Source organism: Zingiber officinale, chromosome 2A (assembly GCF_018446385.1).
Source record: "Zingiber officinale cultivar Zhangliang chromosome 2A, Zo_v1.1, whole genome shotgun sequence".
NCBI classification, from domain to species: Eukaryota; Viridiplantae; Streptophyta; class Magnoliopsida; order Zingiberales; family Zingiberaceae; genus Zingiber; species Zingiber officinale.
In genome coordinates, this window is record NC_055988.1 from 115,783,543 (window position 1) to 115,800,171 (window position 16,629).

Genomic DNA, 16,629 nt, shown 5'->3' on the forward strand with positions numbered 1-16,629 from the left:
TTTTGACCGAGTCAAAGGTTGTGGGTTCAATTCTCGGCTTGGACATTTTTTTGTCGAAACTTCCTTCGTTTAGTAAAAATACCAAACGACCTCCAAAAATTACATAAAAATACTCTAAAATTTTCTAAAAATCTCTAGAATATTTCTAAAATATTTATAAATATTTTTAAGAACTTTTAGAACTCCTAATGAGGAAAATTGGGTCATTACAATCCCCCATACCTTATAAAAAGTTCGTCCTCGAACTTAGAATAATTCTATAGCATGTTCTCTACCTTGTACATGCATTAGTTAGCGTCCATAATCTAATGTACTAAGGAAAACCACATCAAAGGTATCTTAGGACCTCCTAACCTACATTCAATGAACATAAGCATAAGCAGTGACATAAGCATGACAATATAAACGTAAGCATGGTAGATGAACTAAACATAATGATAGACTCGATCACAAGCATGTCCATATGCATAGGCAAGAACATAACATGAACATAACGTGGACCTAAACATAAATGTAAATATAAATATAACATGACTTGAACATACTTGCATGCATACTTATAAACATACTATTGTGGTGGCCTAGTTGCACTTAGTAGTACCGTAACATAAGTTGTTAATCAGACAACTACCCTAGCGCTAGGTTGGTAGGGGTCAGAACTTAGGACCGGAGTTCCCCTTTATTCTGGCGTGCTCACCGGGCTTAGGTCCCCGGATCATACCACCATCCCAGAACATATCTTGTTTGATTCTGGCGCGCTCACTGGGCTTAGGTCCCCATATCATACCACCATCCCAGAACATATCTTCTTTGATTCTGGCGCGCTCACCGGGCTTAGGTCCCCGAATCATACCACCATCCCAGAACACATCTTGTTTGATTCTGGCGCGCTCACCAGGCTTAGGTCCCCGGATCATACCATCATCCCAGAACACATCTTGTTATATAAAAGAAACTAAGCAGAATTCTTAACTTTATAAGCACTTCTAAACATCTCCCTATTCTGTACATATAATCTAATACTTCTAAGGATTTCTCTTTACTGTAAAGAATAAAGAAAAGCATACTAAAAATTAAATACTTTCTTACTTGAAGACGGCAGGGTTGGTGCTGATGTGTGATGTTGGAGAATAGGAACTGCTCTGATACCACTGTAACACCCCACCCTCCTCACTACTGGACTGTGAGGGCGGAGCGTTACTGGACTACTAACTTTACTTAACTATCCTTATTCACATGTTGACAGTAAGTCCTAAAACTCTCGGAGAACTCAAAACTTACAATTAACTAGCAGCGGAAGACTAAATTGTTGGGACCTTGACGTCCGCTAGAGGGGGGTGAATAGCGGCTCACCCAAATCGTTCGCTTCCTACGTTGTTAGCTTGCGCAGCGGAATAATACAAAAATAAACAAGCTAAACAAAATACAAGACAAGAAAGAATGCAAACCAAGCTACACGATCATTTACGTGGTTCGGAGATAAAGCTCCTACTCCACGGCGTGTCCGTAAGGTGGACGATCTCTATCCGTCGGTGGATTACTCCCCGGAAGACCTCCGGCTAGCTCAAACTCCTTGTGGGTGGAGAAACCTCACCACAAACTCACCAAGACCTCTTGGACACAAGGAAAACTCTTGAGCACTTGTAGACTACTAATTAGACCTTAACTAAGTCTAATTTCGTCAACTCAAACCAAGCTCCCAAGCTTTGGTTTTATAGCCCGCGGGTTGAAAACCCCGCCTACCAGTCGACTGCTAAAACATGCAGTCGACTGCCCTCTGTGGAAATTCGACCGTTACACCCCAACGGCTCGATTTCACACATTCTGTTCGCTGCCAGTCGACTGCCCCAGTCGACTGCTAAAACATGCAGTCGACTGCTACAGTACTGCTACAGTAACGCTACAGTAACGCTACAGTACTGCTACAGTAAACCCTAATTCTTATATTTTACTCCGAGTACAATCTCTCAGCACTCGTTCCTGCCCGACCAACCTAGACCTAGCCTTCTAGCCTCCTCCATCAGCCTTGCGTCCCTCGGATGCCTCCCCATCCTTCACGTCTTGCCTTCTGGAGCTTTCATTGGCCTTGTCATTGTTGTCGGGTCTTCCTTTGCCAAGAGGTCGCGCCTCCGGGACTTCATCCATTACCAAGTTATACTTGGACTTACGTTGCCAAGACTACATGCTTGGACTTACACCGCCAAGACTCATCCTTGGACTTTCCTCCTTTGCCAAGATCACACTTGGACTTCCTTGTTGTACCTGTATCATGCACACTCACAATGCATATCAAATACAACAATAAAACTAACTTAAACTTTTGCCCAAACATCAAAACCTAGGGTCACTAGATTGCTCCAACATAAATGACTCATCTAATACATTCTACTCAACTCTTTGTTAATAAATTCTCATGCTAAATCCCAAGGCTTCTATAGTCCAGGCATCACACATCCATCCGCACCTCCTTGTCGCCTTCCTTTACTATAGCTTTTCCTTTCCTTTATCTGCAGTAAGAGGAAATGCATATATAAGCAAAATTGCTTAGTAAGCGCTATATAACTCACAAAAACTCGATATGCATGTGAATATACTGAAAACTAAAACTGAATGCTCAAAGGGAAAACTACTCATGATCATCTACTAGTAAATAAACAAACATACTGAAGTGCTAAACATGTAAAGCTACTCATGCTCTTCTAATAGCAAGGAACAGTAAGCTAATCTAAATAACATGCTAGCATAAAAGGGAACTAAACTTGCTGGATTTTAAACACCTTCTGAATCTTATTTCTTTTGTTTGAAAACTTATACTTTAATACTTCAAAATAATAATCAACTTTCTTCTTGGGCCCGGCAACTGTACTTGCTATGCGTGCATCCCTAACTAGACCCGAGATAGCTGGTCCCGAATCTAGTAGGGTTTACTAGGTTATCTAAACCTAGGGACGACTATGGGAGCCCAGCCCAAGGACAACTAAGAGTCCTGCATACTAGGTTATCTAAACCTAGGGACGACTATGGGAGCCCAACCCAAGGACAACTGAGAGTCCAGTACAGTGTCACTGATAAAAGTAAAATACTTGTTATCTTTTAATACTTTTAATATCTAATGCCTCGGCATTTTAACGAGCACCTTGTGTGCCAAAATCCCTAAAGTCTTGACTTTGGGATCTACTTAAGGCCTTGGCCTTTTTCTTTCTTTTCTTTATGTTTCTTATACTTGTTAATACTTCTAATAAAAGAATGCTTCTTTAAAAACTGAAATGTTTAAACAAATTCTAACTTTGAAATGCATAAACAAAAATCTGCATACTATGCTAATCAAAATTCTACATACTATTTTAATCAAGATTCTGCATTCGATACTACATTATTTCTGCATACTATGCAAACATAAATTCTGCACTATAATACTTAACCAAACTGCGCTATAATCTTTTTCTTTAAAAACTGCATTATAAGTTCCACCAAAAATTTGCACTATAAACTTTAAAGAAATCTGCACCATAAGCTCTTAAGAAATCTACACTACAAGCTCTAAAGAAATCTGCTCTAAAGAAATATGCATTTTAAGCTCTAAGAAATCTATACTACAAGCTTAATTAAAATCTGCACTATAAGCTTACATAAAAATCTGCACTATAAGCTTGATTGAAATCTGCACTATAGGCTTAATTAAAATCTGCACCTATAAACTTAATTAAAATATGCACTATAAGCTTAATTAAAAATCTGCACTATAAGCTTAATTAAAATCTGCACTATAGGCTTAATTAAAATATGCACTATAAGCTTACATAAAAATCTGTATTATAAGTTTAATTAAAATCTGCACTATAGGCTTAATTAAAAATCTGCACTATAAGCTTAATTAAAATATGCAATATAAGTTCTACATAAAAATCTGCATTATAAGCTTAATTAAAATCTGCACTATAGGCTTAATTAAAAATCTGCAATATAAGCGCTTAATTAAAATCTGCAATATAAGCTCTACATAAAAATCTGCATTATAAGCTTAATTAAAATCTGCACTATAGGCTTAATTAAAAATCTGCACTATAAGCGCTTCTTATGCTTCGAATTCAAGAAGAACAAAGGTCCGAAACTACTCCTACTGCAGGTGAGAAGCACTTACCTTGCTTCTTGGACTCATAACCGAACAAAAAGGGCTTCTAGGACCTTGGCCGGCCGCCGGAGATGATGCCCTAACTCCCTTTCGTTTTCTGCCCGAGCTCCGCCATCATACGCAGAAGAAAAGAAGAGAATGGTTTAAGTCACGGGAAAATAGAGCATCAACTTATCCCTTTTTATAACTTAATATTTCTGTTAACTCCTTAAATAAATTCGCTACATTTTCTAAATAGACAAATCCAACATCAACTTATCCCTTTTATAATCCAATATTCTGTTAACTATCTTAAATAATATGTTAACTATCTTAAATAAATTTGTTACCTTTTCTAAACAGATAAATCCAACATCAACTTATCCCTTTTATAATATTCTGTTAACTATCTTAAATAAATTTGCTACCTTTTCTAAACAGACAAATTCAACATCAACTTATCCCTTTTATAATATTCTGTTAACTATCTTAAATAAATTCGCTACCTTTCCTAAACAGAAAAATTCGTTTGCCCACCTGGTCAGCTGGGTTTTGACCGAGTCAAAGGTCGTGGGTTCAATTCTCGGCTTGGACATTTTTTTGTCGAAACTTCCTTCGTTTAGTAAAAATATCAAACGACCTCCAAAAATTACATAAAAATACTCTAAAATTTTCTAAAAATCTCTAGAATATTTCTAAAATATTTCTAAATATTTTTAAGAACTTTTAGAACTCCTAATGAGGAAAATTGGGTCATTACACATCGGATCGTAAAGGGAATTAGCCAATCTATACGAAAAGACGTGTGTCACCTATTATAGCAGAGAACAAGGAGTTCGTGGGGCACGTGGCGAGTACCCAGGGAACGACATTTATGATGGATAAGAAACCAAAGTATTTCAATAAAGGTGTCCACCTATGTATCATCAACGCATTACTTGGCATGCCAAGTGCCTGACATGTGTTTTTCCATGAAAAGATAAAGTTGACTGTAGCATTAATGGGTGATCAGACGCGGGGCAAGTCGGTCTGACCAATCGATTGGATGGTCGGGCAGAAAAGGACTTGGGTCTAGTAAGTCAGCTATGAACCTCCTTCGACTAGACTTGGAGGGGAGGCTAATGATACAGTATGTAATGAGAATCAATGGTCAAGATGATATGACAATCAATGTCAACCTAATGTGGCAGTCAAAATAAGTGTGCAAGTAGCTGAATGGACCATCTTTCAGGAGTGAAACCCCCTAGTATAAACCCGGTCGGACCTGAACCTGATCGGGACCATAGGTCGTAGCTCCTTATATCCTATCGGCATAACTCCTAATATAAATCTGGGCGGACAAAGAGTCGGCCAGGTTTAAGGGGCTTGGTTCCCCACTCTTCACATACGAGGTTCTCCGCATACATCCGTTAATATACAAAGTTCTCCGCATATGGTTGGTCAGATTTAAGGGACTTAGTGCTCCACTCCTTAGTGCCAAGATACACAGAATAAACATGGTCAGCCCATATAATAAACATCGGTCAAACATACGGGGATTTGCTCCCTCCTTTATAATACAACTTTCAGTATATGACTGGTCGACCTTAAGGTGCTAGGCGGACTTTTGGGGTTAAGTTCCCTGCTTCTCAGGCCAATCTCCCATCATATAGTTGGTCGGCTGCTAGGATGGTCGAACTACCTTCAGGGGACAACATTGTCAAGAAATCATAACAACCTATCAAAAAATAATAGCTACTCGTAAGGAAATATTCCACCATCAAGGCCTGTACATGACACGGAACCTTCCTTTGAGGGTGCTTGTACAACTTTCATTGCCTAGTGTTACTTGGCATATTCTGGCATCAGACATGCTCAGTCGCCTCATTAATATAGAGGTTACAAAAGATAGTTCATATACCTATAACGAAACCTTCCGCAAGTGATGTTCGTACATATCTCACTATTCGACATATTCTGACACTAGATATTTTTTGACACCTCACTATTACGGAGGTTCGGAGGGTCAGTATAAAAGGAGTTCCTCTCTGTTGGTCAGGTATGCTGGTACAACATTACAACATTACCACACATCTACTATTCCTTTTTCTGCACTTTTCCTTCGGCCACTATACTGACTTGAGTATTGAAGTGTCTGCGCTGGGACCTCCTCCCTGGTTCTTGCTCTAACTCTCCCCTTTGTTGTCTTTGGGGTGTGAGCAAGAAGGAGTGCTAGGTGTCAGCCCTTCTTTCTCTCATAGTCTTCTCTTAGTTAATGACAGAGTCATTTGCTCAGCGTGCCATCTCCATCAATTTCAGAAAGAATTTTAGACGATATAAAACTACGACAAATACTTACATCAAATGAAGAAGGCAAAAAAAATGACTTGATTAAAAATAATATAAAATAAGATAAAATTTAGTAAAATATAGATTATAATAATTTTATACTTAAATAAAATTTATAATTTTATCTTATTTTATATTATTACTATTTTTTTAATATAATTGAGGATAGAGCATAACGTCGTATAGTTAACCCTAAGATAAGACTTAATTATTATTATTATATTTTTTAAAATTTTATTCATTAATTTCATTAAAAAAAATAAAAATAAACGCGGTCATGTACATATGGATGTTATATAACACGAACCATTTTAATTATAATATTATTTAAGCATTATAACATTTACCCATTAAAACCAATAGGGCACTGTAAGCGTTTTGAATTTTGAACCAGGAAGCTTCCTCTTTGTCCCATTGTTTTCGTTATCAGAAAACCTCTGTGCCCTCCTAATGCATCCCGTTGACTCTGACAGATCCCGACAATCGGAAGTCATGTCGTCCGCAGACATGTAGGAAGTCAATAACTCATCATAATCCAGCAAAGAAGCTGTTACCGACGCATGAGTAAATTGTGAAAACAATTTTTTTAAAAAAAAAAACATATAACGCCCTTTAGATAAGAGATCCAATCGTCAGTTTGCTTGGGAAACAATCTGCCCGCGGATTTTTGGCAGGAATCTCACAGATAAAAATACATAGTCCCATTTGAATGATATTTGATATGATACAAATTAAGCTTATAATATGTGGAATTACAGAGTTAAGCAGAGAGCAAAACTTAAAGTGATCGATTTCTCATCACAGTATACAGGATTAGGAATAGAAAGCTTAAAATAATGGCGGAGTCAAGACGTACGCGCGTAGTATTCTTGCATTCACAATGCTGCAGCTCATTTCCACTGGTCGGCTACGATGTGAGCCAAATCCACCACCCGCTGCGAGTAGCCCCACTCATTGTCGTACCAAGCTACCACCTTCACCATGTCGTCGCCCATCACCATGGTCAACGACGAGTCCACCGTCGACGATACATCCGTGCATCGGAAGTCAACGGACACCAACGGCTCGTCGCAGACGGATAGGATGCCATTGAGCTCGTTGTCCGCCGCCTCTCGGAAAGCCGCGTTGACCTCCTCGGCCAAGGTTTTTTTCGACACCTGCACGACGAGGTCGACGACGGAGACGTTCGGGGTCGGCACGCGCAGGGCGATCCCGTTGAGCTTGCCCTTGAGGGACGGCAGCACGAGCGCGACGGCTTTGGCAGCGCCGGTGGAAGTAGGCACAATGTTGAGGGCCGCGGCGCGAGCGCGGCGGAGATCACGGTGGCTCGCGTCCAAAAGCCTCTGGTCGCCGGTGTAGGAGTGGGTGGTCGTCATGGTTCCCTTGATGATTCCTATATATATATATATTTCATAAATTAATTAGTTAATTGCAGAAAGTAGTATTAATTTGAGATTGACGGACTCACTCACCAAACTTTTGATCGAGGACCTTGACGAAGGGTGCGAGGCAGTTGGTGGTGCAGGAAGCGTTGCTGATAATTGCCTCATCGGAGCTGTAAGCGTCAGCATTGACTCCGACGACGTAGGTGGGGATGTCGCCCTTTCCCGGGGCGGTGATCAGCACCTTCTTGGCTCCGGCTTGGATGTGCTTCCCTGCTCCATCCCTGTCCACGAACACTCCCGTCCCCTCGATCACCAAATCTATGCCCAAGCTCCTGCGACGGAAATAGAGATCACAAATCAGTATGTTCATTCTTCGGAGTTTAATTAGTTGAGAGAGGGAGTGATGGACCGGAGGACGCACTTCCAAGGGAGGTTGGCTGGGTTCCGGTCGGAGACGACCTTGATGACCTTGCCGTCGACGGAGATGGCGGAGTCTCCCTCCGGTTTGACGTAGGCATCGAAAATTCCAAGAGTCGAGTCGTACTTGAGGAGGTGGGAGGCCTGCTTGACGCCGCCGGTGTCGTTGATGGCGATGACGTCGAGAGGCGAATCCTTGCGGCCGTGCCAGCACCGCAGGAAGTTGCGCCCGATGCGGCCAAATCCGTTGATGGCCACCTTCAACTTCGCTTCCGTCGCGCCCTTCCTGTATCCGCCGCCGCCGCTCACCTGATTCCCCGCTCCATAACGGAGACAAACAAATCATTCTTTGGTTTCACTACGAATCACTGAAATTAAAAAAAAAAAATGTGCAGCAAAACGAGGAAGAGCTCACCGAAGCAGTTCTAAAGGCGACGACGGAGAGGAAGTCATCGGAGGTGTTGATCTTTCTCAGGGGAAACGAAGAGGAGGTCCGCAGTCCTGAGAATTCCGAGAACCCCTTGCCCTGTTCTTGAAGAAAAAAAATAAAGTGAGTCAAATAAACTCTTTGAGAACTTCCTGGTGCTAGTAAAATAAAGATTTAACCTGGAGAGCGCTATTGGCCGCCCAGAGAGTCGCGGAGGCCATGAACAGGTAGACTCAGATCTGTAGGGAAGGGAGGAAGAAATGGGAGACGGCAGCAGCACAAGAGAGACAGGGGAGCTTATAAACGCAGGAACGTGAGAAGGAAAGGAAGATAAGAGAGGGGAGTGGAGGTTGTGGTGAGCGGAAGCGTTTGGGAATCGAGAGGAGGGGAAGGGATGAGATTTTGGATAGCCCGGGAGCAACTTATGGCTGCAAACCCAGCAAATTAAATAATTCCACAATCATTGCGGGTGTTTGTAGTTTGTGATTTCTTTTTTTTTTCAATTTTATTTATTGTTTAAATGTTAACCAAAAAGAGAGAGCCCCCTTTCTCTAAAAAAAAATTAGAAAATAATACAACAAAATTTTTAAAAAAAAAATCAAAACAAAGGTACTAATTGAGTATTTCAATAATAAGTCAGAGAAATATTTTAAAAAGAATAGGAAAACAGATAAATTATAAAATTTAGGTAAAAAGATTATAACCCTGTTATAAGTAGATAAGTAAATTAGAAAATCAAACGGAGAGTATTTCTATTGCCTTCATCAAAAATTAATATTTACCTATTTTTACAAATCTATAATATGATAATAGCTCGGCTATTTCCCAAGACGATGAAATTATAAAATGAATCATTATTCCGGTGATCAATTTCAATATAAATTTTAATGAATTTCTTCTGTTTTTATTGTTCGTGAAACCGTAGATTTTGATTGCCCTCTCTAATAGATTACCAATTCCATCCAGGCCCTAGGGACTCAGTGGAGTAGTAAAAATACTTAATAGATTTTTAAGCATCACATATCAATCTTGCTGGAACATTTTTATACTGATGGCAAAATATGAAACATAGCATCACGTACGATTATTCATGAACATGTCCGCTGACGAGCGGTTGCGTTAAATTATGATTGAGTATTTAGGCAAAGCATGATTCATTAATTCTCATAAGTGGCATATAAAGATTAAGGTTTGATCCTCTAGTCCAGAATTCATGAGATAAATTGAATTCCATCTATTTAACATGTGGGGTACAGTCTACTCATCCAATGAACATGTAAAAATCTAAAATTAATCTAAGAATTCTAGATCAGAGGATCTCTACCCATAAAGATCAACTATCGATATATAACCACTGACTATTTTGCGAATTTATTATATTGGTCAATAAAGTTTTTTATGGAATCAGATCATCTAATTAGTCGGTTTAAATAAGATATCTAAATTATTATCTTTTAAAAATATATTCTACACGAGCAGCTTTCCAATTTGAGCCGGACAATTTTCTATATGGTGGATCTGTGGTGAATGGAGTTGGGGTTCAGAATACACTAAAGAGGCTCAGCTGCGCACTCTTATTGACACATCTTGGCTATTTCTGTCGCTATAAGTTCATCTATTATATTATTGGATATAAGTGATGTAAATGGAGAAGAGGTAGAAAAAGAAAAAGATTTCATTATGAATGGAACTTTAGTTCTATATTGAGAGTTTCATAATATATTGGTTGGTTTATATTGATTCACATGTATTGAAGATGTGAACAAATACATGGGGAGATGCTCGCTCTTACACGTAGGTGCGCAGGAGGTACAAATCTAGGATTCAGATTGCATTGAACTATATTGACTCGTGTGCGAGCACGACCTGATGCGCAGAATGCCGGATCGGTCAGTTTAAAATTTGCCCAAGCTGGCCTGACTACAGGCAAAAGGTTACACATATAGAAAAACAACAGCTCGCTCGATCAGCCTCTCCGCTCACTCGATCAGCACCAGCTCGCTTGACCAGCATCACTCACTCGACTTGTCTGTCTGCTTCGCTCTTGCCCGACCAACCTCTCGCTTTGCCTGTCTTATTTCCCGGTCGACTTCTCAGTCCAGTCGAACTTGCTCGGCCTTACTACCTGATCGCCCTCTCTGCTTTGCGACTCGGGCGTGGGGTTGGTCGGTCGGCCGCTTTGCACTATATATTGCTTGCCTGCCTGACCATTAAGTCCACTCAGACTACAGGCAAAAGGTTACACATATAGAAAAACAACAGCTCGCTCGATCAGCCTCTCCGCTCACTCGATCGGCACCAGCTCGCTTGACCAGCATCACTCACTCGATTTGTCTGTCTGCTTCGCTCTTGCCCGACTGACCTCTTGCTTTGCCTGTCTTATTTCCCGGTCGACTTCTCAGTCCGGTCGAACTTGCTCGGCCTTACTACCTGATCGCCCTCTCTGCTTTGCGACTCGGGCGTGGGGTTGGTCGGTCGGTCGCTTTGCACTATCTATTGCTTGCCTGCCTGACCATTAAGTCCACTCAGACTTTGCTGACTCGAAACTCGGTCTGCACTCAGCAATTAGTAGAAACCATCTCCTGTTGGCAGCCTAAGATTATTAGCTCAGGTCATTTCAAAAGATAAGTGAATTTAATTTAATGTACTTAAATTCAACTAATACCCCGTAAATCTCCGACAGTAGATTATTTCATCCAACAGTGAGTTCATGACAAATTGATATCATGTATGATGGTATCCTTTTACCATCTACTTGGCGTCCTCTTTCTCTTTCTCTTTCTCTTTCTCTTTCTCTGAAGCTATGGTGGCGGAGGTCCTCTTATATATTCATTGCTTGGGTCATGAGAATCGAAGCATGACAGTCAAGGGCTTGCATTGCTATCGTGACTCCTCCGATAGTTAAATTAGAGATGGATTGAAGTGGGACTCTCGCATGCGCGCACTAGAGAGGAAAGAATATAGAGAAGATGAAGAGAGTCATCTTTGGGTGAGAGAAAAAGAAAATCATAAATTCACTTATCTGTGCAGAACCTTATATAGCTGTTGAGATGGAAGGTTCACCTAGATTGCCATGCAATCCCTAAGCAAGTGACGTAGACGGCCGAACTAGCGAAGCGCCATCCACTGACCAACCACACGAGCGGGCCATTGCGCCAGGGGTGATAGTCATTGGTGTAAAGGGATCGGTGGTCGGCTTGAAGGGGGTTGGATAGACGGCACCCTCAAATCGATTGCTTCCTACACTATGTTAGCTTGCGCAGCGGAATAATACAAATAAAACAAACAAGCTAAAGATTAAAGGAAAGAACAAGAAAGCAAACCGCTAACACATTCGTTTGCGTGGTTCGGAGATAACTTGCTCCTACTCCACGACATGTCCGTAAGGTGGACGATCCCTCAATCCGTCGATGGATTAGTCCCCGGCAAACTCCGGCTAGCTCCACCTCCTTGTGGGTGGAGAAACCTCACCACAACTCCAACCAAGACCTCTTGATACACAAAGATCTCTTGAGCACAAAAGACTACTAATTAGACTTTAACCAAGTCTAATTTCGTCAACTATAACCAAGCTCCCAAGGCTTGGTTATATAGGTCACGGGTTGGAAACCCCGCCTACTAGTCGACTGCCAAAACATGCAGTCGACTGCTCTCTGTGAAAATTCTACCGTTACATCCCAATGGCTTGATACCAGTCGACTGCTAAAACTAGCAGTCAACTGCTCAACACTGGTTGAGCAAACAGAAGCATTCTGTTCGCTCCCAGTCGACTGCTCCAGTCGACTGCACCAGTCGACTGATGAAACATGCAGTCGACTGGTACCGAGTACATTCTCTCACAGCACTCGGACCCTCACCCTTACGACTCATTTGACGCTTCCTTCGTAGCCTTGACCTTTTGCCTTCAAGCCTACTTCCTCTTTGGCTCTCGTCCCTCGGATGCATACAAGCCCGCGGTTCGTCCCCAATGCCATCCTTCGCGTATGCCTCGAAGTCGCTTCCCTCGGCCCTTGTCCTTGTTGCCTTGTCTACGGTCCCTCGGATGCTCCATCCTTCACCGGACCCGAAGCCATCAACCTAAGTTACATGTGTATCCTGCAGTCCTACACAACTCAAGTACACATATCAAATAGAAAGGTGAACCTAACTTAAACACTTTGCCCAAACACCAAAACAGATGGTCCCATGGACCATTGGGATTGCTCCAACAATCTCCCCCTTTTTGATGTTTGGCAATACGTTTAAGTTAGAGAAAACAAATAGCAAATAAATATGCTAAAAACAATGGACTTACGATGCCAAGGTTACACACTTGGACTTACTCTGCCGAATCAATGCACCATGCATTGAAACCTATCTAAGGCTCGCCCTACACCTAAGCTCCCCATTGAGCTAGGATTTTACCACATTATTTTTTAAGAACATATCCCAAGGCTCCCCCTACGTAAAGACATTTTCAGGTTTTCCCAACTAAACCTTACTTCTCCCCCTTTGCCTAACATCCAAAAAGCTTTCCAACAATATCCCAATTGTTGAAATCTTATCATCCAAATTGACCCTAAACTTGTGTATTCATCTCCCATGGATCTCATACACATATATGAGCTGACCTGGTCAAAACCAAAGCTGAAAACAAAATCAACCTGGTATCAGTCAACTGGCCTCATCGAAACAGCACACAGAACCATTCCGTGTTCGATTTTTACTGTTACCAGTCGACTGGTAACTGTACCAGTCGACTGGCACACTATTTCGGCCCTTTTAAACATTTCTGACTCAAATTCAAAAATGCACCAAATATTCCGCAGACATCCAAAAATCTCCAAATTTTGTGGAGAGATCTATTTTATCAATGTTTACTTGGAAAAAATATATATATAAATATATTTATCACAAATCCTAAGATTGACATAAAACACAAAACTAGCTAAAAAGTTCAATTGAACCTTGACCTAAAGTCCTAGTTTTGGCTTCCTCATGATGTGTTTGCCCATACTAACTCACAATGCATCCCTAGCATTGGTTTATATGACATCTATACATCCAAAATCAATTATCATACTATATGACCCCAATGTCATATTTCTAAGCATGAAACACAACCCATGTGTGTCAATTCCCTAGGTTTGAGACTCAAGTTCATTTCCAAACTACTTGGCACATTCCATGACCTAACCTACACTCCCAAGTAAAATCTACTTGAGATCCATTGATCATGGGTCCCAAATTGACTCTTTGAGCTCCCCCTAGAGCTCTTAGCCTTAGCCACCTCCCTAGGTGACTCATCCATAATGGCTAGGCCATTTCGGTGCACCTCCAGGGACACTTGGCCTACAAACCTAACTTTCTTAACCTTGGACACCTTGTCCTTGATTAATTTTTTCCTTACCATTTATTGGCTTCTCATTGCTATAGTCATATGCAACCCTAGCATACGACTTTCCCTTAGCCTTGGAGATATTAGATCGGTATCCCAAACCCGATCTATCATTGTTGAGTCTTTGGCTACCGAACATCATACCTAAACCCTTAGATCCAACATTGAATCTTTCTAGGGTTTTCTCCAATTTATCAAGCTTTGCCTTCAAGGCTTGATTTTCCCTTTCTAGGTTCCTAAACCTAGAGTCAACATGTCCACCATGGACATTCCTAGATCTACCCTTTCTAGGCATGTGTCTCCACATCTTGGGATTAATGTCTTGGGTCTCCTTAGGTCTACTATTTCTAAATTTATCATACATAGATACCTTAGGGTTTCGATCCACATTTACCCTATTCCTATCATGATAGATATTTGAAACCAAAATTTTGCATGGGTAAATAATGAAAATGATTCTTTTTAGCATGCGTGGGAGTGTAAGAATTTAAATTTGAATTACACTTCAAATTAGGGTATACCTCCCTTACCCTTGAAGCTCCCCCTCGACTTGAGCTTTTCTTCTTCTTCTCTTTCTCCCATTTCTTTAATTGCTCTAGCTTCTTGATTTCCCCCTTCTTGGGGCATTTGGTGTGGTAGTGGCCCTTCTCTCCACACGTGAAGCATATGATGCACATCCTTTTTCCTTGGATTTCTTTATTCCTACAACCCTTGTCAGTGTTTAAATTAACTTGAACGAGTTTAGAATTTACCTTCTTCTTACCCATTGGACACCTACTCTTGTAATGCCCCTTCTCATTGCACCCAAAGCATACAATGTGGTCTTTTGGCTTTGCTTCGGTGGAGACGCTTACTAAGTTGACCTCCAAGACTTCCTCTTCTTCTTTACTTGTCTTGGATTCTTCTTCAACCTTTAAGAATGTAGATGATGCCTCATCTTCCTCATCCACACTTGTGGATGACCTTTCTTCATCTTTTTCCTCCTCGGAAGTTGAGCACTCGTCACCTTCCGGTTGCTCCTCCTCTACTTGAGCTTCTTCATCCGTTTCTTCATATTTTCTTTCTTCTTGTGTAGGGATGAGTTCTTCCCATTGAACCTTCTTTATCTTACTCCACAAATCGTGAGCATTCTCGTACTCACCTACACACCTCATCACATTAGAAGGCAACATATCAATTAAAATTGATATTACCTTATTGTTTGCATCCGATCTTGAGGTTTGCTCCTCCGTCCAATTTTGTGATCGGAGTTTCTTCCCTTTCTTATCTTTCTGGACTTCGAAAGGTTCCTTGATCACCATCATGGTATCCCAATCCATATCAAAGAAGACCTCCATCTTCATCATCCAATAGGTGATGTCCCATAAGCCTCCGCCTTCAAACTTCGACGGTTCAATCAAGCCGATCATCTTCTTATATTTGCTCTTCTCGGCGATTAGTCCGGTGAAGTGCAACCTCGGCTCTGATACCACTTGTAAAGGGATCGGTGGCCGGCTTGAAGGGAGGTTGGATAGATGGCACCCTCAAATCGATTGCTTCCTGCACTATGTTAGATTGCACAGCGGAATAATACAAATAAAACAAACAAGCTAAAGACTAAAGGAAAAAACAAGAAAGCAAACCGCTAACACATTCATTTACGTGGTTCGAAGATAACTTGTTCCTACTCTACGGCGTGTCCGTAAGGTGGACGATCCCTCAATCCGTAGGTGGATTAGTCCCCGACAAACTCCGGCTAGCTCAACCTCCTTGTGGGTGGAGAAACCCCACCACAATCCCAACCAAGACCTCTTGGCACACAAAGATCTCTTGAGCACAAAAGACTACTAATTAGACTTTAACCAAGTCCAATTTCGTTAACTATAACCAAGCTCCCAAGGCTTGGTTATATAGGCCACAGGTTGGAAACCCCGCCCAGTCGACTGCCAAAACATGCAATCGACTGCCCTTTGTGGAAATTCGACCGTTACATTCCAACAGCTCGATACCAGTCGACTGCTAAAACTAGCAATCGACTGCTCCACACTGGTTGAGCGAACAGAAGCATTCTGTTCGCTCCCAGTCGACTACTCTAGTCGACTGCACCAGTCAACTGATGAAACATGCAGTCGACTAGTACCGAGTACATTCTCTCACAGCACTCGGACTCTCACTCTTACGACTCATTTGACGCTTCCTTCGTAGCCTTGACCTTTTGCCTTCAAGCCTACTTCCTCTTTGGCTCTCGTCCCTCGGATGCATAAAAGCCCGCGATTCGTCCCCAATGTCATTCTTCACGTATGCCTCGAAGTCACTTCCCTCGGCCCTTATCCTCGCTGCCTTGTCCACGGTCCCTCGGTTGCTCCATCCTTCACCGGACCCGAAGCCATCAACCAAAGTCACATGTGTATCCTACAGTCCTGCACAACTCAAGTACACATATCAAATACAAGGGTGAACCTAACTTAAACCATTTACCCAAACACCAAAACACATGGTCCCGCGGACCATTGGGATTGCTCCAATAATTGGTCCATACTACTGGTGTTGTCTGATCATTAGCGGATGCTGTTTTCTAGGTGGGCAATCCCACTGAGGTTAATTT

The 16,629-nt window shown here is 41.5% G+C and overlaps 1 protein-coding gene across 1 annotated transcript; it reads right to left on the reverse strand.

The window, feature by feature from the left end:
* Positions 1-7,118: 7,118 nt before the first annotated feature.
* On the reverse strand, positions 7,119-9,036 carry LOC122041998 (glyceraldehyde-3-phosphate dehydrogenase A, chloroplastic). The gene is made up of 5 exons (XM_042601905.1): positions 8,848-9,036; positions 8,657-8,767; positions 8,246-8,550; positions 7,912-8,156; positions 7,119-7,832 (listed from the first exon to the last, which is right to left on the reverse strand). The coding sequence occupies exons 1-5, from the start codon at positions 8,887-8,889 to the stop codon at positions 7,330-7,332; spliced, it is 1,206 nt and encodes a 401-aa protein (XP_042457839.1). The 5' UTR covers positions 8,890-9,036; the 3' UTR covers positions 7,119-7,329.
* Positions 9,037-16,629: the final 7,593 nt, after the last annotated feature.